General features: G+C 40.2%; 1 protein-coding gene across 1 annotated transcript; it reads left to right on the forward strand.

Moving 5' to 3' along the window:
* The first annotated feature begins 462 nt into the window (after positions 1-462).
* cog2 (component of oligomeric golgi complex 2) lies at positions 463-21888 on the forward strand. The gene is made up of 18 exons (XM_064321531.1): positions 463-687; positions 1497-1658; positions 1848-1913; positions 2078-2158; positions 2984-3087; positions 4417-4525; positions 5261-5440; positions 5904-6028; positions 6661-6787; positions 6878-7017; positions 13066-13127; positions 13443-13594; positions 13967-14152; positions 14732-14804; positions 19668-19810; positions 19946-20085; positions 20806-20986; positions 21499-21888. The coding sequence occupies exons 1-18, from the start codon at positions 628-630 to the stop codon at positions 21604-21606; spliced, it is 2199 nt and encodes a 732-aa protein (XP_064177601.1). The 5' UTR covers positions 463-627; the 3' UTR covers positions 21607-21888.
* The last annotated feature ends 197 nt before the right edge of the window (positions 21889-22085 follow it).

Below are 22085 nucleotides of genomic sequence, written 5' to 3' on the forward strand. Positions count from 1 at the left end.
CCACAGGGTTTTCTGCCTCTCCCTGCACTGTATATTATTTGTTATCTTTGTCATTTTTTGTGTATTTTTTAAATTGTGCAAAAATTAAACTAAAATTGAAACTATAACATTATATGAAGAAAATAACTTTGATTATAAGATGGCTGTTGTTCAAATGTTTTGCCTTAAAGTAATATAACTATTTAGTTGTTTTTTACCACCCATATTACAAAAAAAAAATGAGGAGACATTAATGTAATGTAAAATATAAAATGATATTTCACGTAATATAAAATGTGGTCAGTGACGTATTGTAAATCTATATTCTAAATTCGGTATTTTTGTTGGATAGTTCTTTCATTTGTATTAATATAAATTACCCGCGTCTGACCGTCATATTGCAATACTGCTTGGTATCCTGCAGATGGTGCTACGCTGTCTGGCTCATAGTTCTATGTTTCGTCCTCCGTCTCTGTACACACAAACTGCTCGTTGATGCGTTCGTGTCATGTGCCATGTTGGCGGAAGTAAATTTGTTTTAAAGTGATTCATTATGGCGAAGTAAAGAAGTTCGATTTTATTATTGTCTGTTACGCAGCTTAGTATATACATTTAAGTTCTGTTTATTTTACGGGTAGAAGGACGAATATGATGAATCTTCCAAAGGCACCCGATTCTCTTTGTTTTGATAAAGACGAATTTATGAAGGTAGGCAACCTAGCCGTCGTAGCTAAATGGCTAAGTAACACTTACCTACTTGGCTAACTAAGTTAGCTAAGTTAGTGCAACTATTTGGTTATCAGCAGTCCGCATTCATATACCACACTAACTAACGTTTAGTTGAGAAAATTTTAGAAGCATCGTAATTGTCGTTTTGCGACGATTAAATTCAAGACGTGTCAATGTGCACAAGTGCGCTATTTGACAGATGAGCTAGTATCTAAGCTAGCCTAGGCTGTTGTTACCTATGCTAATGTTGCATATTTTAAAATCCAAACTGCTAGCGAGCTAGCTGAGTTTCACTAGCTATAAGTTGCTCGTGAGCATCACGCTGTTACACATATGGTACCATAATCTTGCGATATATTGTTTTCAGTCTTTTTTAGGTTACTAGACAGTTAACTACCTAGTTTAGTTTTTACTTGGTTGTCAACCTCTGCTTTTGCTAGTGAATCGTTAAGTTGGCAAGCTACTATTTATGTCCAGTGCAGGTAGTAATGCATACTCGTAGATAGTCAGTGCATAATGTTACATCTCGGAATCATAGCGGTGTCTGCCAAATGCGACGGTATTTTTTTGTTTCCACGTCATCTTAGCGAAAGTTGTCTATGCTGTTGTAAAGGAGGGTCATCTATCTTACTTGTTTCCAGCCATCTGGTTTTTTGACACGGCTCTCTCATCTACGTAGTGTACGGGTTACAAGTTAGGGGGGAATAAATAGCCTGAATTTTAGTTACTTGGCTATAGCTATAGCCTACCATCTAGTTTGTTTATTTGATCTGTATCGATGTTTGCAGGATGACTTCGATGTGGACCACTTCGTGTCGGAGTGCAGAAAACAAGTGCAGCTGGAGGAGCTGCGGGAGGATTTGGAGCGCTACTACAAGCTGTTAAAAACCGCAATGGTGGAGCTCATCAATAAAGATTATGCGGACTTCGTAAACCTTTCCACAAACCTCGTAAGTACCTATTTATATTATCTGGTTTGTGATTGCAGACGTTTTCATATGACCTCTGTTTGTGCCTATTGTTGCAATAGCCTTAAACGTAGTTCAGCAAACTTTGTATTTTTCCATGCTGCATTCATGATAGTGCACACAGGATTACAATTTTTTGAAGGTGCTTGAAATGTGCTTTGCTTGTCTCAGGTTGGAATGGACAAAGCACTCAACCAGCTCACTGTCCCCCTTGGCCAACTACGAGAAGAGGTGTTGGTATGTCATTTCATTGTCACACCCCTTCTCTCTGGAGGATGTTAGATGGGAAGGAATTTCTCCTTTGGTCTATCATTCTCACTCAAAATCTTGCTTACTTGTTTCACTGCTTCCATGTTCTCTTATGATAACCTTTCTATTGTTTGTTTTAATTTTATTTTAAGAGCCTTAGATCAGCTGTAAATGAAGTCATTGAAGCCATAGATGACCGGTTGTCCAAGCAAGACGATATTCAAAAGAAGAAGGTAGAGAAGCTAAATTATTATATGTATATACATATGCATGTTTTCCACACATGTAATACCTACATTGCACATGCGTATGCATGGATGTACGTATACATACATATGTACATACATGCATGCATACATTCAATGCCCTCCTTGCACCCACATGATATAGGTGGACATAAATACTGTATAAAATGAATAAAATTTAATAATTGACAATAATAATGAGCTACATTCTATGCTTAGGAAATTGGGAAATTATATTCTTCATACTAATACAAAATATTGAAAACAGGCTTGTGAGTATTTGACACTTTTTGGGGCAAAATAAATGTATAATGTGAAAAAAGTGTTATTTTGGGTGGTTCCATTGTAGCATTATGTCACTAAAATATTTTGCGCATGTTTGAAAATAAATATTTCTCAGTGCTTGTATTATTTTACTCAGTATTTTTTGCTTGTCTTTATCAAGGATTTTAATAATTTTTGAGGGCATTGTATTGTATCCGTGGACATATACCCTAAAATGACCATTTTTACACTCCATCCAATACTCACCACAGGCTGCTATGCAGTGAGTTGTACTAGCAGGAGGTCTGGATGATGATTTCCTCATCTAACCTATATAAGACACTTAACTATATGACATAACTATTGAGTGAAATAAATATATTTAATAATTCTGTTCATCTTTACAAAGGATGTAAACCGTAGAATGCTGTTTTACAAAATGTAATATGGTGCTTTTATGACCCCCAGTTTGGGAAGCCCTGCTGTAGAATTGTCTTACGTCATGTTTTTGTCATGTTTTTACATTTATCTTTTTTTCCCCCCAACAAGATTTGTGTTCTGAGACTCATACAAGTTGTGCGATCAGTTGAGAAGATTGAAAAAATTCTTAATTCTCAAAACTCCAAGGATGACACATCTCTAGAATTAAGAAGGTGAGCTTGCTGATGATTTTAACAGACTGTGATGAGCTTGCTGATGATTTTAATATAGACTGTGATGGGAAAGACCTGAATTTCAGGTACATTCTAATAGTATTTGGTTCCTGGAGGTATGCATAAATTCCACAGTTGAGGTAGACTCTACTGCACTACCAAACACTGTCTCCTCACATGTGGTCTCTTAAGACATGAGATGTTACATTTTCATACTCATTTAACTCAGTCTAGAGTGGAACTTGTTAGAGCCTACACTGTGGCTACCTTGGCTCGTCATCAAAACCAGATTCATCCATGACCTTTATCTCTTAGCCTGTTCATTTAAAGACAAAAAGACACACGAGGGTGATCATGTGCCTGCACTTCACATATTGGTGGCAGATGCAAAGGCACATAGATGCCACAAAGTAGAAAATGAGACAGTTCTATCAAAATTTGTTTTCAAAACATTAATTTGTTGGATGCATTCTGGCATATCCAAAGCTATGTCCAGGGTTCTTTACAGTACCAGGTAGCAGCCATAACATAGTTTGGTCTGGGATTATTTCTTTCTTTATTATTGAGAAGAAAGTAGATATTTTACAAAAATGTTTTTATTTTTACTTGGAAACAGTTACACATAGTTATCTCCACAGAAGCAGCGCATTATGTTCCACGGTATACGGCACAGTCAAACCCCTTGTCCCTATGTCCATTTCTAGGACCAACTGATATTTTAACTTCAATGTTTTTTTAATGAAATTGCTGCTAATCTACATATTCTAAAAATATATATTCTGTTCAAATTCTATTCATACCTAAAATGCATGGTGGGGAATACAGGTGAAAACATGTAGGTGTTTTCTTGACTGACTGATGTAAAACCTTTTGGAAGTTTACTTCAAGTTTTTAGTCCAATTTGCTCACCAATTTAGTGGATTTATTTAGTGTTCATTTTGATCACAAGAGGGCGATGTTGATCCAAAATATCATCAGCATATCATATATAAATGATGGAAAGGTTACAGATCAAATATACTGAAAGGAAAGTTTCATTGTATTGTTGTATTTTAGTTAATCTGATTATTACTTCCTGACCTATGCTGACCAGGTGGGCTAATGCAGAATTACAATATGTGTTGGGCTTTGGTTATAGCAATTGGAAGCCATGTTCTTTTGTGGTTCCAGCACTGTTCTTTAAAATATGCAATCTGCATATAGCCAGAAATCACAAAATAGCTTTTCTTTGAGCTTTGAATTGCCACCCCCTCTTCTCCAAAATGTATTTATAGGAATACAGGGTGTTACTGCTGAATTCTGAGAGTGGTGATTGCTCTGTTTCTACAGCCCGCTGATGGCTGGTCAGATTCTGGAGCGGATTGCCACTGAGTTCAACCAGCTGCAGTTCCATGCCGTTCAGAGCAAGGGGATGCCACTTCTGGACAAAGTGCGACCTGTAAGTCCCTGCTGTCAAGACACCGTAGCAGAACACTTTGATTCGGTCAGCATTTGTCCTGACCTTTGACTCGCAGTTGAATTCACAAGTCCTTTATTTTCTTTGGAAGCACATTTTTGCTTATTCAGAAATGACCAAAACAAACCAATAAAGTGGTCTTTACTTTGAGGAACAGGAACATATGCATTTAATTCTAAGCCAGAGTTAAGGACATATGTTGACTCATTCAAGCCCAATGTCTGTGAAACTGAAAGTGGGTAGGTTTGCTATGTTTTATGCTGAATATTACTCTGCTAAGAGGAATAGCGCTCAGGTCATCAAGGGTTTGATTTAATTTCCTGCTTTCTCGTAGCCTTTGTTTGACTTCCCAGGCTAAACTCAGATTCTACGTAAACAATCCACCCCTAAGAAATACATTAGCAGTTCATGGTTGTTTCATTCATCTGCCCAATCAAATATTCTCATTCAGTTTGATTCTTACCCACAGACAGTTTACTGTATGTCTTGCACAAATGCCAGAACGAACTTGTACATAGGCTTTTCGTTACAAAAGTCTGCAAACATTTCATAGTAAAGCTTCAGCCAATGCCGTACACTACTGGTAAAACAATTAATTCCAGAAAGGTATTTCATGCATGTGTGGGGATTAGATCACAAATTGTGCTTACTGTAAGCACGTGTCATCTCGGCTCTGACGTGGGGGGTGTCGCGATGTCGCAATGTGGCCCCTTCCAGAGGATCGCCGGGATCACGGCCATGCTGCAGCAGTCCCTGGAGGGCCTGCTGATCGAGGGCCTCCAGACCTCCAACGTGGACATTGTGCGCCACTGCCTGCGGACCTACGCCACCATTGACAAGACCAGAGACGCGGAGACGCTCGTGGGCCAGGTTCTCGTGAAGCCCTACATGGACCAGGTCAGGCCCGGGCATCAAAGCCAGAGAACCACATCCCTTAGTCAGCAGTTTCCACAGTCTTCTTAATTATAAATGTTATATTTTTAGTTTTTGGCTGGACCGCAACAGCGGGGCCAGCCCTACAAACGCGAATGTCTGTGACTGACTGAGTGAGTGATGAAGTTACACCATTGGTCGGCCGGATCACGTGTGTTAGGTCCAGCCATATACTAGGTTTTAACCTGGTCTTGTTTAACCTGGCATCAGGAGCGCATGAATATCTAGGAAGATAAAAAGCTGTTTTTCAACAAAAATGAAATATTAGTTTGATAAATGAAAATGTCCTGTGTGTTAACAGGAAGGCTACTGTGCACAGTGTGTATTGTGCATTTTTTTAGGCAGATATTTAGTAAAATATTGGTTTCATAAATGGAATGTTCCTTCCTAAGTTGACAGAATGAATCAGCCTTGGCCTTCTCTGCAGGTCATTGTTGCAGAGTATGCAAAGTCGGGTCCTGCTGGCTTGCAGGTGATGTTTGGAAAAGTTCTAGAATTTGTGCCGCATCACTGTCGTCTGCTGCGAGAGGTGACTGGAGGAACCATATCAAGGTACACAATCACTAACAAAATATGAGCCATCAATCATTATGTTTGCCATCGCTGCAGTGACAACATCCAAGGTTAATGCCCACCAAAATAACATTCCAGCAAAATGTCATTCATTGCGTACACTATCTTTTCATATTAAGTGTTATTGCAGTAAATGTCCAAAAATCTTTAAAAAGCTTAACTGTAAGAGTTCGTTTCTTCAGACAATATATATTATTGCAGCCAACTTAATATCAGTCATCACTGATGTTATCCCTCCTGACGTCAGTCTTTAGAAGAGGAATCATGACTTATTCAGAGTCTTGAGTTGTGTTTTGTTTGTAGTACTACAAGAAGCATGTGTTTGTTATGTGATGATGTTTAGTATTGACCTTATAGGACTCAGTGGACTTCTGAGGGCAAAATAATTCACTTAGATCTCAGCTTTTGTTTAACATCCCTATCCAGTTGTATCTAGGAAATTGTAGTCTTATACTGCTGTGACACTCAAGCTGGCCATGTCAGCCAGGCCCGGCTATGTTCCAGCTGGCCTGGGTACGGCATCGTTCCATACATGGGAATGGCGTGTAAAATCAGTGCTGCGTAGCTCACAGCTAACTCTCCGTTTTTTCCCCAATGTGATTCATGTCCAGTGACAAAGCGGACATTGTCCCCGGGTACGACTTCATGGTGAACTCCGTGTGGCCAGAGATAATTAAAGGCCTGGAAGAGAGGATCGCCTCCCTCTTCAACCCTGGAAACCCAGACGTCTTTTACGAGGTAACGTTCCGTTTGCCGCTTGTCTGTTGGCTGTCGAAACACTTTAAGCAGCGAGTTCCTTACTCGCCGTGTCTGTGGTCTCCCTTACAGAAGTACACCATCAGCATGGAGTTTGTGCGCAGGTTTGAGCGGCAGTGCGGGTCTCAGGCCAGCGTGAGGCGTCTGAGAGCACACGCCTCTTATCTGAGCTTCCAGAATAAGTGGAACCTGCCGGTCTACTTCCAGCTACGGTGAGTGTGATTGGGCAACACCGTAAATCTGTCGGTCGACTTGCGTTGTCGTATGATTATTAAAGAACTCGGTCTGTAATTTACAGATTCATGTCCCAGGACGGGAATCACCATTGTAAACTTAACCTTATTTATTCCATGTGGATTAGCACATTTTAGTTAGAATTCTGAAACCGTGCACATTCAGTGTGTTCGGAAAGTATTCAGACCCTTTCACTTTTTCCACATTTTGTTACGTTACAGCCTTATTCTAAATTTGCTGCTACATGTGAATTCACAGCACCGATTTACGAGGCATTTTTTTTAAAACCCATGAAATTATGTTGTAGATCGGTATTTAAGGGTGTGCTGCCATCATCGTCATTGTTCTAGCAATAATGTTCTTACTCCATGAAAGTTGTTAGGATAGGATTTAAAATGACAACCTGTAAGCCAGTTACGCTGACGCTCAACAAAAAAAATAGAGTGATTGTATTTATATATAAAACATTTTTTATGGAAATAAGGTGACCGTTATACACAAATACAGCGAAGCCTGTCTTGGTGGCCACCTGCACATGATGGCCATTTCTCATTACTCCCCTTGGTGGCCACTTTAGATGGGTTTCTCTGTATATTTAGGGGTCCAAGCAGCGAAGCTGGTGGAACCCTATTGTATCTGTTAGGATTATTATTCTTATTATTATTATTATTATTTTTCTCCGCTAAAAGTGTCTGAGGCTCAGCACCCATAAGTCCTGGAGCAACCAAATTTGGCAGGTGGGTTCCTATGGCCCCCCACTACTCAGGCACTAAAAAGCACGTACGTCAGCCAGATGGTGGCGCTATAACAAAGGTTAACGCGTAAATGCCCATAACTCCCACACCATAAGTTAGATCAACACAAAACTTCATCGACCTATGCATCTCAACGTGCTCTACAACTTTGCCATTGGCCCCACCTTTGTCCGCTATATTGTTTTCCCGCCATTTAGACTTTTTAGTTGGGGCGTGGCAGTTTTCTCCGCAAAAATGTCTGAGGCTCAGCAACCATAAGTCCTAGAGCAACCAAACTTGGCAGGTGGGTTCCTATGGCCACCCACTACTCAGGCACTAAAAATCACCTATGTTGGCCAGATGGTGGCGCTATAACAAGAGGGTCATACTTTAAAAGGCCATAACTCCCACACCATAAGTCAGATCAACACAAAACTTCATCGACTGATGCATCTGAATGTGCTCTACAACTTTCCTATTGGGAGCACCTACGTCCGCCGTATGGTTTGCACACCATTTGGCCTTTTTCATTAGGTGGGGTGCGGAAAAGCCGGAGCTCCAAATCTAAACGGTTACGACATCGAGTAAACTTCTTTACGGCAAGCGACAACCATGGCGACGCAAGTAATCCGACATCGTAGGTCTAGTTTTTATCAGTGAAAAGACGGTCTGACAGTGCCACCTAGCGTGCATGCTAGGATAGGCTACCCAAAGTTTTTCAGTAAAACCTTTCTGAGAGGACGAATAATTCCTTTTCTTTGGCATGGATCCATTTGAAGACAGTATCGGGTGAGTTCGTTAAGTCTTTAAATCTGTCATTATGGTGAGAAAAAGCTAAACCATTTTAATGGTAGTTTTTGAGTTTCTGTGCAAACGCGCGAAAACACGCTGGAATAATAAAACAATGACGGTCATACATACATAGTCCGCTTCGTTCCGGTGCTACCATAGCATAACAGACTATCTTGTGTCTACAGCTGCAGTTTCTCGCTGCAATTTCTAACATTGAATATTCACAAAAGACGCAATTTATACTGTACTCTGCCAATGTCTACATAAATAATACGCTACGGTAAAGCTTTGAGAGGATGAATCATTACTTTTCTTTGACATGGATCCATTTGAAGACAATAACAGGTGAGTTCGTTTACTCTTTAAATCCGTCATTATGCTGAGAAACAGCTAAACCATTTTATTTATGGGTTCTGAGTTTCTGTGCAAACGCGCGGAAACACGCTGGTATAATGAAATAATAACGGTAGCCTAATACATATATAGTTCGCTTCGTTCCGTTGCTACCATAACATAACGACCTACAGCTGCAGTTTCTCACTGCAATTACTAATATTGAATATAAACAAAAGACGCAATTTATGCTGTAGTCTGCCAATGTCAAAATAAATAATACGGTCAATTTGAAGACAATATCGAGTGAGTTCGTTTAGTCTTTAAATCCGTCATTATGCTGAGAGAAATCGTATTCTCAATTTAATCTCTAAATTGACTGTAAGCTTAGGGTTGTAACTATGTAGTTGTTTCGTAGGTGACTTAACTAGTCTTAACTATTGCTTGTATTTGTGCATGGACTGCGTTGTTGCTGTTCTTGTCTGTGTTAGTGTTAATCAGTGTAACCTACAGGGTTTAAGTTGAACAATGCGGTTGTTCCCTGCACTTAGAACGGTAGGCTACTGCCCTCTAGGGTTTTCGCCACACTTGTTCCTGGTTATGGTTATACATTTTGTTGTACATCGCTCTGGATAAGAGCGTCTGCCAAATGCCTGTAATGTAATGCAATATTCCGTAGCAACAAGATGAACCCGACATTAGCCCTAAAATATGCCAATACAGCAGTGAAAACGCTGCTAACTGAATGACGAAATAAGCGAGACTAACTTTTTTTAAAAAAATTACCACTTCATTCTACAGTCAATATCTGGGACTAAACATTGAATAAATATACAATCTTACCATTGGTTTTACGCGTAGAGATGTCCCTTTTGCGAATGAGTGGCCATATATTGTCTTGGATAATCCGTTTGTGAAATGTCGGATTTTTTCAAACATAGCTGTGCGTAATACCACACCTGTTGCGTACGACGTTGTCGTTCTTCTTAGTCCAATTTGGCTTGATTGACAGTTCATTTATTCAGTAGGTGAGATTATAAGCTTTCTAACGATGTATAACATGTCTGATTTTACTTTTTGAATAGCGTTTTATAGGTCAGCGTTACTAAAACTCTTCTCATCTGCCAATGTCTAAATAAATAAATTAAACGGTAGGCTTCTTTGCCAGCAGCACAAAATTCGCGATTTGATATTCAGTCTTTCTTCCGTTTTTTCTCAATGTCGTATTTATTATGTGAAATGTGCATTTAGTGTCATTATTCTATCTGTCTTTGTGGCGCTCTGAAATGTGCATTCTCTGCTAAACTGAGCAATGGATTGGAATATGTGTCTGACGTAGTGTTGCACGGTATGCCAAAACTTCAGCACTTTCTGGGTACTTAAAAAAAAAAAAAAAAACAGAAAAAAAAAAACGGTTTCGTATTTGAATTTCCCGATGTTCGGTAGTTCTGTGTCAAATGTAAAAGCCAGGGAAATGTGTCTCCCGCATTACTGATTTAGAGGATGAAAAGTGTAGTTTGTCAGAATCTTCGCTAGATGGCAGTAGCAACTAAGGTTGCCAAGTGAGGTGACCTGCGCTTGTGCATTCACTTCCCTGATACTGCGCAAGCTTTGACTCAGTTCACTTCAGTAGCAATAGGTGTTCCAATTTGGAAATATTTTATTATAGATAGATGCTTCATTGTTATTAAAATATGCTGTTTTAAAATCTATTTAAAGGTGAAAGACCTGTTTTAAAGATTATTTACTTTACAACTGTTTAATTTTTGAAATATATTTAACATATTTTTCTTTTGTTCAGTGTGTAACACTATAGGCCTATGCATATTAATATGTTGAAGAGACTTCAACTTACAGGTTGTTAATGAACCAGGTTGTAAATAAACCATGAATTAGAAAATGAGGTCAACCCTTGTGGACATTATGTTTCTGATCTATTAAGGTAATTTCAGTATCGTTAGGTACCGAGTATCACATTAGCACCGTTTACGTTTCAAGTATCATTTCAGTATTGAGTATCGTAATACTAAACCTGATATAAGTATCAAAGTCAAAATTTCGGTATCGTGACAACACTACTGTGACGCCTTTTTTAGTTGCGGCGCAGAAACACTGCAGCTGTGCATGCACACCGGACCATCCAAGTGTTACGACATGCCATCTAAGTGTTACGACATAGTAAAGGCCTTGACGGGAAGCGGCCAGGACACATCCATGGCGACGTAACTAAGTCATCCGACAGCGTCTCTTAGCTCAAAATTGGCCATAAGTCATCAATATTTCATACGATCATCATGACATTCAGTAGATATGCTGGGTGAAGGCATATGATCATGAGGACAAAGCCATTTTAAAATCGCTCCGTAGGGGGCGCGATGCTGCCACTGCTTGGACCCCTTCCAACGCCGCTTGCGGCTTTAATGTTAGTTATTTTTCTTCACTCTTTTGATTTGAAATAGGAATTTATATTTTTATAGTTCCTAGAATGCTGCATCACCACTTCTACCATCCCTCTTTTTTTGATCCACCCTTTTTCCTCATCAACTATGCGTGGATAACCACAAGAACACATACGGTGGTCGACTGCAGTGAAACGGTGTCCTTTTCAGGGCCGTTCGTGCTTGTTTTCTCATGGGTTCATTCCACTCAGCAGGTCCAAAGTGTGTCGAGGATGGGAAGTTCAGGGAGCATATCGATCTGCTTTATGTCAATGTGAAGGTTAAGCTTTACGCAATGCGCCCACTATGTGTGTACACTGCGTCATCTGCTTTACAATGTACTCTCAGTCCTGATAATCCAAGATGCACATGCACACACACTCACTCACTCACTCACTCACATGCACGCACACACGCACACACACCTCTTATCTAAGGATTGTTTACAGAAAAGCTCAATGTTGTCATTTTCTGTTCTTGTGTTCTTTAGTGGGAATTTCCACTGTCAATAGCACCCTGGTAAACCATTCTGAAAATTTCTGCGTTATTTACACATTTTTATTTACGCAGTTCTCTAATGTGTCATAAATCTGTTCATTTTAAAGGCCTAGGTGAAGCCTTTTAACTTGTAACAGGAGGTAAATCTTCTGTATGTAGATTCCCCTTGCTACCTGTGCTGTGCTTGCACTAAATGACACATTATATTAAATATACATTAGTCTGAAGCAAACTGATTTCACACACACAGAATTTCTGTAAGAAAGATTTGAAGGCAGAAATGGCTGTTGCTTATCTTCACTGAATAGAAAACATTAGAAGACTGAATGACTTATGGTTTTTGTCAGTGGAAAATAAAAATAAAAGTCCAAAAATGAAGTGAGTGCATAGACGAAAGTCATCCAATGCTGTGTTAAAATATTTTTCTTCTCAAGGATTCACCCTGTTATGGTTTGGCCCCAGATAGATCAATAACGAAATGGATAACTCCATTCCTTAACTTTGTGCTCAGTTTGCTCATTAACCTGACCTTCCTGCCAAATGTAGGAAGTGCCTATTGGCACAGTCAATAATTTCAGCCTGTTAAGCTGCTGGTAGGTTTAAATCTCTTGTTTTATTTCAAAAAGTGGCTGTGATCATGGAGGAGGTGCATGTGGGTGCCTTGCTGCTCTCTACTATAAAACTGTGTGAGATTTTAAAAGATTGGCTGAAAAGGGACAACCTGTCCTTTTGATAAACAAGCATGGTAGAACTTAAGTGGTGATTTAGTGTGGAAATTATGCATATGTTTTGGATCTATGCTAGATTAAGAATATCTCTACTTTTCATTGTTATAAGTAGCTGAATTATTTTTGCTTTGTGTGTAAAAAGCTCAAGTCTTTGTTTACCAGCACAGCAGAGCAATACACTCTGGGATTGCGGTCTCTGTGAAGTCACCCATTTTGAACGGGCCATTGATTGTTCTCTGATTTGATGTCATCTTGCTTTGCTTCATTGTGTTTGTAAACAAAGGCCTTGGCTTTCTTAACTTAATTTAAAAAATGAAATATCTTTAATTAGGAACCAAAGACATACATTTTGAATTGACTTTTTTCATTTTGAATTCATTTTTCTTTCAGTGGAGGTTCCGCTTGATATGCAGTTTGCATTTGTATATTGTCTTGCAAGCATTATTCTATTCTATAAGAGTCTATTGCTGTTCTAGCTTATCTGTTCTCTTTTTTGATCGCAGATACAAAGAGATTGCGGGAAGTTTGGAAAATACAATGGCAGATGGGCTAGGAGAAGCACCAGGTCAGCACCTTTATTTCACAAACTCTGTTTGTATTATCAACCTGGTATGCTTATATCAAACGGTTCTTTGATATGGTTATGAGCAAACAGTTCCATATTGTCCTGCAAAATATTCCCAATATTCCCAGCACTATTCCAAGTGGCACAGTGTGACACCTTCTGCAATGTACTGCCTTGTACTTAAGTGGAAATATTTCGGAGGAAATAGCCTGGGGAGAATGGTTTCCCCAGCACTGTGGTGCATGCTTTGGGAAGCTGTGCTTTGATGGCTGTGTCGAGCTCACGGTTTCACGCCTTCACATGTCTTCTGCACAGCCGGGAGCTCCTATCGGCTGCTGGTGTCCCACGTGCTGTGGGGCTGCCTCCTCAGGTGCTGGGAGGAGAGGGTCTACCTGCCCCTGCTGGCCCATCGCTTCTGGAAACTCACGCTTCAGCTGCTCTCGCGCTACTCCACCTTCGTCACTGAGGTGAGCCCCTCGGTCTGGAATAGCGCATCTCAGCAGCTTCTCCAGCCAAAAATGAGTGCATCCCGCAGTGCAACTTCATTTGGAAACTGCACAGTTACCAATAGGGATAATAAGAAAGCGAGTCATTCTCAGGCATGAGTTAAGAACCATTTGCACTAAACCTGACACACTGGTTTATAAAGATGGCCTAAAGATTGTCCCATTAATTTGCAGTTATTGCTTTTGTCAGTCACGACCATGCTGTAATGCATTTTACTCTTCACCTATTTCAACAAAACATACAAAATGTATAAAGCAATTTGCTGCAGTTCTGTTGACATTGTGGATTGTGAAGTGACCAGAGACTTCCTGTTATTGTCTCCTTTGCTGTAGGTGCTGAATAAGGCTCCTACTACTGAGGTCAGTAAAGATCCTGTGAAGCCCCTCCCTAGCTCCGCCTCCTCCACTTCCAGCAGGACTTCTCAGGAGGACACAGGAAGCGAGACTGGCATCCCAACTGCCCTCTCTGCCAAGCAGCTGGTCTACATCGCTGCAGATCTGGACCTTCTGCAGGAACAGGTATCGGTGTATATCTAACCTACCAATAGCAAACCTCTGAGGCAAGTGTTCTTTAAACAACAAATCAGGTGGCTGCACACCAGTGTTGTCTGGAGGAGGAACATGAACCAGATATGAAACATTTTTATGCATTGACAAAAATGGAACTTTTTGGTGTAATTAAATAAAACAGATGTGGGGAATACACCGCCAATCCCCCAGCAATCCCAGGGTCTGCTGGTTTTAATCCTGTCACTAATGTGGAAGCAAATTCATTTTGGAGCAGTCATTATTTCAGCAAGAACTCATTTAATCTGAGGTTAAGTGTGTAATTGTTTTATACACTTCTGGAAAAAATTCAACATGCAAATGATTTTTCAGAGATTATGCATGAATCTGACTCATCTGAATCACATCCATGGCTTTTGCTGGTGTCCCCTGAAGCATTTTTTTGCACCTGAATTACTTTCGAGATGTAGCTATACAAAATGGAAGAAACTATGGAGATGGTGAGCTATTCTCCACTTACTGGGCAAGGAAGCCTTGTAAGAAAGAACAGAACACGTTCTAATTTGCTGTAACATACTGGTTCCATTACAGATTCCAGAGCTCGGCGACATAATCAAGAACAGACTGGAGCTCATCGGGTTCACCAACTTTCAGGTTGTTTCAGGTATGAGCAGCTTTCTTCATCAAGGATCTTTCATGTTTAAAGTCAAGCAAAATTCAGAGCTTGTTGTGAAATGTATATGCTTTCAAATCCTTTTTTTATTTGATGACTACCTGAAGTGTGCGATTGATAGACATCACCCGACACTGGGCATCTTCTCTGGTGATGCTCTACAAGGTCTGTACTACAGCCATCTTCAGCTCCTGTTTACTTCCTGGGGGGTTCTTTCTTCACTCTTGTCTTCAAGTGAAACACATGTTCATTTGGATTCAGGATGGGTGGTAGACTTGGCCAGTGAAGAACATTCCACTTTTTGGCCTGGAGCAACTCGTTGATTGCTTTAACAGCATGCTTGTGGTCATTGTCCTGCTGAAAGTGCCGCCAAGTGAGTTTTGAGGCATTTGGTTAGGTCTGAGCAGATAAGAATTTTCTGAAGAATTCATGCTGCGGTCGCTATCAGCAGTCACATCCTCAATGTGAGCAAGTGAGCAAGTTCCAGTTGTAGCCATATAGCCATAACACTGCCGTGTTTCACAGATGAAGAGGGTGCTTTGGATTATGACCAGTTTCTTTCTTTCTGCACACTTTCCTCCTTCCATCACTTTGGTACAGGTGAATACTCATTTCATCTGTCCATGAAACTTCCAGAACTCTACAGTTTTTAATGTGCTTTTTAGCAAACTCTGACCTACTTGTGGTGAACCCTCTGAGGTTATCCTAGAGAGTATGATCTGTTTGAAAGTTGGAAAGGGGTTTCTCTTCAAAATTAAAAGTATTCTTCACGGTGAAGCCACCCTGTACGCGGTACCGCCAGGTGCCCACACTACCTCCATTCATTTTAAATGAGAGGTGGCGGCACACCTCCGCAAGGTATGTTGGGATTGCAGGCGGTGCAGGGCTAGGCGGCGAGGTGGCTTGAAGTTAAACTACGCGTCGCGGTAACAAATCAGATTTTATCTAAAGATCTGTCAAGTCAATTGTCCCCCTTTTCAAACTATAGTTCCACATTATATAGTTCCACCATGGAAGACTCCCTCGTAATGGCCGTATTAGGTTTCTCAACTTTATATATGATCCTGCGCTGCCCTCATACAGAGACACTGACAAGAGGAACGCAGCATGGAGGAAAGTCTCTGAAATTTTCGGTAGATAGCCATTAGGTTATATACAGTGTAAATTTCACAGAAGGTGCAATGCTGCTGATGAACTAATTGCTAGTTGATGTCAGACAAGCTATTGAACGTTTGTCTGCATGAATGCCCCTGAATGTGCATTGTACTATATCGCAACAATAATATGAAAAGCCGTAACAAAAAAAATAAATGATAGCAACACAAATGTTACCCAGGAATCTGGTAATTCTGAACAATAACGTTTATCGGATGACCATGAAGCAGAGACTGATCTAGTTGTGAGAGAAACGTAGGCTGAGTGAAATCAAGGTGACCATAAAACTAATAATGTATTAGTTACTACCTGTTTGTGATAGTTACTAGCAGCCACCAAGCTACCTAACCAGATCTAACTTTGAAAACCTTAGCTGCCTAATTAGAAAGAAAATGTTTTTGCTATTGTTGGTTGTTACTTACTAGTTACATTTGACAGCCTAGCTAGGCAGCTGACTAGCATCTTTCAGAGATAGGTTACTGAAAAAATAATTTGTATTCAGACTGGACAATTATAGCACAACACGACATTAAACCTGGTCAACATTTAACGGACACAACTGTGTGTCAAAATATAGGTGACACGCCCACAAGTGGCCGTTTGTGGGAAGCAGGAATGGTGCCAGGCAGCGCAGCCACATACGGTGTGGCTTCGCTGTCAGTCATCCACTTCAGTGGTCTTCAGTGAATTGCTAAGCTCGCCAGTGTGCTCACCAGAATATATGCAAATTAATTTTTTTGGTGACTTTATGAAAGGAGCCGCACAATAAGACACAGCAACATGAACTTGCTTGTATTTCACAACTGATGCTTACCTGTCTTAAGTTCTCAAAAACCAAATTAAAAAGTAAAAAGTTCATGTATCAAGACAGTATGTGTCTCAGTCAGAGAAACTAAGAAATATTGACCAAGAAAAGAGCTAGAAAGAAGATACACAAACAAGACTGTGCATTCAGAGCAAGTGAGGGATTATTTAACGATAAAAAGACATGGTTTCGGTGACAGAATAGTTAAAGTGGATCTGGAGTCTGCGAACAAGCAGGTGGCATTATTATTTATTCTTTTTGGCCCAGCCCCACAAATGCGAATGTCTGTGACTGAGTGAGTGAGTGATGAAGTTACACCATTGGTCGGCCGGATCACGTGTGTTAGGTCCAGCCATATACTAGGTTTTAACCTGGTCTTGTTTTTTTCTTTCTATTTTCTATTAAAAGTCCAGCAAACTGGACATTCAGATTGTGGTTATATTCCCCAAAAATGACTATTGATTGTTTTTTTAAATATTTATTTCAAGATTTTAACTCAGTTATAACCATGAAATTGTAATGAACACAGTTAGATTAATGTGACCTGTTCAGCAGACAAGGGCAGGGTGGGTGTGCATCCTAACATTCCTATCCGTAAGACACATTCCTCATTGCTAGCTTAGAGCCGGTTAGAGCAGTAACCTTACTCTACCAGACAAAACAAAAAAGAGCAGCACTGTAAATTAGGTGTTACCATTGCATAGGTGAACCTGTAGATCAGTCAGAGTGCAATAACGTTGAGCTACTGTACACTATTGTTAGACTCTATAGCAGTCTCAAACTGCATACACATCCCATACTAAAATATATATTCTGAAACGCATGTTTTGATTGCAATTATGCTTTTTCTGGTAAGCCATTGTATAAGCGGGGTAAAGTGCTGAGCATTACACAGTTTAAATTCCCTGCGCTGAGGGAAATTTCCCAAGGCATATTTAGTATCTCCAGAAATTGTAATGAAAACTTGCTTTTCAAAATGTGCAATTCCATTGCAATGGAGACGTTACAGAAGTATTCCAGAAAAGATCCCATACTCTATACCACTTAGCAGAGAGCATGTAAATGGTAAATGGACTGCATTTTTATATAGCGTTTTTATCCAAAGCGCTTTACAATTGATGCCTCTCATTCACCTGAGCAGTTAGGGGTTCGGTGTCTTGCTCAGGGACACTTCGACACGCCCAGGGCGGGGTTCGAACCGGCAACCCTCCGGCTGCCAGATAACTGCTCTTACCTCCTGAGCTATGTCGCCCCTATTTTTTTTTAGTTTTTGTTGTTTTCCTAGTACCTCAACGGGGTTACCTAATATTAAAACTCAGTTTGGTTTTAAGCCAAAATGGTCTCACAGCATGTTTGTTATCACAGAGAGCTGGTTAGCCAACTGCTGACTTATATTCAAAACAGAGGCTAAACTGTGAACATGGTCAAGCTATAGCTAGACTAGCTACTCTCTAAAGTCATTCATGGAGATCAAGCTGACACTTTTGCTTGATGCTTACAATCAGAGAGCTGGTTAGCCAACTGCTGACTTATATTCAAAACAGAGGCTAAACTGTGAACATGGTCAAGCTATAGCTAGACTAGCTACTCTCTAAAGTCATTCTTGGACATCAAGCTGACACTTTTGCTTTGCTTACAATTGCAAGTATGATATTGTAACTGAGTGTGGTACAGTGGGTAAGGAACTGGGGTTGTAACCGAAAGGTCGCAGGTTCGATTCCCGGGTAAGGACACTGCCGTTGTACCCTTGAGCAAGGTACTTAACCTGCATTGCTTCAGTATATATCCAGCTGTATAAATGGATACAATGTAAAATGCTATGTAAAAAAAAAAAAAAAAAAAAAAGTTGTGTAAGTCGCTCTGGATAAGAGCGTCTGCTAAATGCCTGTAATGTAATGTAATGTAACTGTTGGCTTGATGCGCATTAATTTCGAAAGGTGATTTCTAATTTTCATTGCATGGCGTATATGGAAAAAATAATTAATGGCATTGCACACCTCCCAGCCAATCAGAATTGATCCTTCAGCCCAGCCACTGTATATTGGTTTTGTGGGCATGCAACGTTTGAATTGAGAATGCATTTCTTTGTATCATATCTCTCTCTGTGTTTATTGACACAATATGCTAAGCATTAAGACTTTATTACAATGCTAAAACTTCCATACTGTTGTGTGTTTTTATGCGTGCATGCATTTCATATACAACATAGTGGTGCCGCCAGGATGCATAAAAATAGATTCTTCCCCACACTAGTTATCATTTTGGAATTGCATATTATGCAATCACTCAATTCATGAAATTATTGAAAATTGCCATCCCTAGTTCAAACATATGTTGCACATATTAGGGGCGACATAGCTCAAGCGGTAAGAGCGCTTGTCTGGTAGTTGGAGGGTTGCCGGTTCGTTCCCCCGCCCTGGCCGTGTCGAAGTGTCCCTGAGCAAGACGCCTAACCCCTAATTGCTCTGGTGAATGCGAGGCATCAATTGTAAAGCGCTTTGGATAAAAGCGCTATATAAATGCAGTCCATTTACCATATATTGACAGCCTACAGTAAGGCATACAGCCCCTAAGGCTTTTAGGGAATAGAGTAACAACAGTGAACTGCATGGTTATGGAAAATAATGTGTAGCATTGTGTTTTTGCTCCTTGTGGATACTGTATTTCGAAGTACATGTTCATTAAGGATATATGTATTACATTTATCGGTTGCTCTTCAGTTTTTTTATATAGATACATAAAAGGTATAACTGATTTTAGTCTGGGGGGAAAAAAGTGCTGTAGTTGGTATTAAAATGCCTCTGTAGCCACAAAAGACAACACACAAGCTGTCACTCATGTACATGCATTTTAACAATACTTGTTGCAATCTACCCCCTGCTCTCTTCTCCCAGACTCCTTGGCGGACTCGAAAGCCTCCTTGTCCGCTTGCACTCCTGCTCTGAACAGTAGGGTGACGCAGCTCCTTAGCGAGAGGTGCTTCAGGTACCTGAAAAGTGCCTCTGAAGTTCCCCGGCTGTACCGCAGGACCAACAAGGTGGGCGGCGCTACTCGCACTGTGTTACCGTAACATTTTTATAATGTTGCGGCACTGCCATAGAACATTTTTGTTTTTAGAGTGAAGAGTTTTTATGATCAGATAGCGTCCTCACAAAGTCACTTTCTTTTGCAGGAAGTGCCTTCAAGGGCCTCGGCCTACATGGACAACGCACTGCGGCCGCTGCATCAGCTGCAGAGCGACCACAAGGACACGCTGAAGGGCTCCATCCTGCAGAGCTGGCTGCGTGTCACGCTGTGCGACTGCACGCAGAGGTACGGTGGCCAGCGCATCACCGGTTCACTGCACAATTTTGAGGATAAGTTGCTGTGAAAATTCATACAAACGGAACAATAAAAAATACCTTTACTGAGTTCTCAGTTTTTGTTCATTAATTAATTCAGTAGGAAACAGCCAGGAAATTATTGGACTAGTGTCCCAGATTGACAGGTTGATTATATATGACAGGCTTTTTTGAAGATCCTGATTGAAATTTCAAAATTCAGTTACCATTGCTAAGAACGAAACCTTGATGAATGTGCTTATAAACTCACTGTTAGTGCAGCTATTTGATTTTGTAAATTTGTGGTTATAATAACACATTTCCTAAATAAGTTTTCTTGCTTCCACTGGACAAGAAAAAAGTCAAATTTGTTGCAACAATACATTATTTTAAGTGGACAGTTGCTGTTGGATTATTAATTCAACTGCCATATATAGGGAACAGACTATTTCAATTGCTGCGTCAGTTAAGGGTTTGATGGTATTGTACCAATCCAATAAATACATCTACAAAGGTATAGGAGGGTATGTAGAGATTAATCTTGAAAGATTACAGCATGTTTTATATCCTCAGTATGAATAGAATATCTATTTGAATTGCTCCAGTCAAAATCACAACCAGCCATTAAATATATTCAAACTTAGGAAAAAACTACAGTTAAATGAGGAGGACACAAAACAGAACATGAGTGATGGTTGTGTAACTTTGGCAGGTATTACGAAACTGTCTCGGATGTTCTGAGTTCGGTGAAGAAAATGGAGGAGAGTTTGAAGAGACTGAAGCAGGCCAGGAAAACAGCAGCCTCCGTCACCACAGGGACCAACGGGGGCCCCACCGATGACGGCAAGATCCGCATTCAGCTGGCACTCGACGTGGAGTACCTGGGAGATCAGGTCAGGGCTTCTTTCCAACTTATCCAGTAGCGAGATCTTAGTGAAAAATCTCAGAGTTCACTAAACCAGAAACCTGCTTTAAAACCAAAACTGTTTGAATAAGCCTTGACTGGTCAGTTTTGTCAGGTTTGTATCACTGTACAGTATAGCAGCCCCGGGACTTGTTCACTTTTAAAACATTTATGTTTCTGTCAGAAACTGCATGTTTGGTATGATCTTGAACTTCCATCCATTCATGAATTTTAACTTGCTTTATGTTATATATAGCAGCCATGGTTATCCAGGGCCCAAAATGTACATAAGTGCATTTCAAGAGATTAATAAGTGAATGAAAAGTGCACTAGGCCCACTGATTTGTCTAGAGCATCAAGCGGTATAATGCTACCATTCCTGGTCCCATTCCGGAACATTAAGGGCCAGAACGAAGCCTGAATTATCACGAAAGTTTTGTAGTCCCAAATATTGCAGCTTATGTGAAAGTGAAAAACAATTGTGATTGTTTCCTGTTTCAGATCCAAAAGATGGGCCTGCGGACCGGGGACATCACACTTTTCAAATCCTTGCTTGAGTTGGTTCAAGGGGCTAGGGACGGGGTTTCATCTGAGCAGACTGGCTCATAAATATGGCTGGGGTTATGCCTTCCTGACCCCTCTGGCCAGGGCATGTTTTGGGAGACTGTAATGTAAATATGGCAACTCTGGTGTGGGTTCTGTCTCTTACAGAATGGGCTAGCCTGGGAATTCTTATTTATTTATGGAAATTAATGGGAGATCAGACTGTAAATTGTAAGAAATTGTGAAGGTTTTACATGTGATGGGTTGGAAATTATATTGTGAACTGCAGACAAAGCACCACCTGTATGAAGGTGTCATTCTTGTCAATAAAAGCTTTAAGTACCTGTTTATCTTTGTCATTTTATTGTTGAATTTTAAATCCTGTTTTTGGACATTGCAAATCTTACCTGAAGAGAGTTTTTTAGTCTTATTCAGCTATATAGAAATTAAACCATACCAGTGATAAATCCTTATTTAAATATCATATGTCTGCTCTCAAAATATGAATAATTGGATTTTTAAAATAAAATTATGGATAGTGGTTC

This window comes from Anguilla rostrata, chromosome 2, assembly GCF_018555375.3.
Source record: "Anguilla rostrata isolate EN2019 chromosome 2, ASM1855537v3, whole genome shotgun sequence".
Taxonomy (NCBI): Eukaryota; Metazoa; Chordata; class Actinopteri; order Anguilliformes; family Anguillidae; genus Anguilla; species Anguilla rostrata.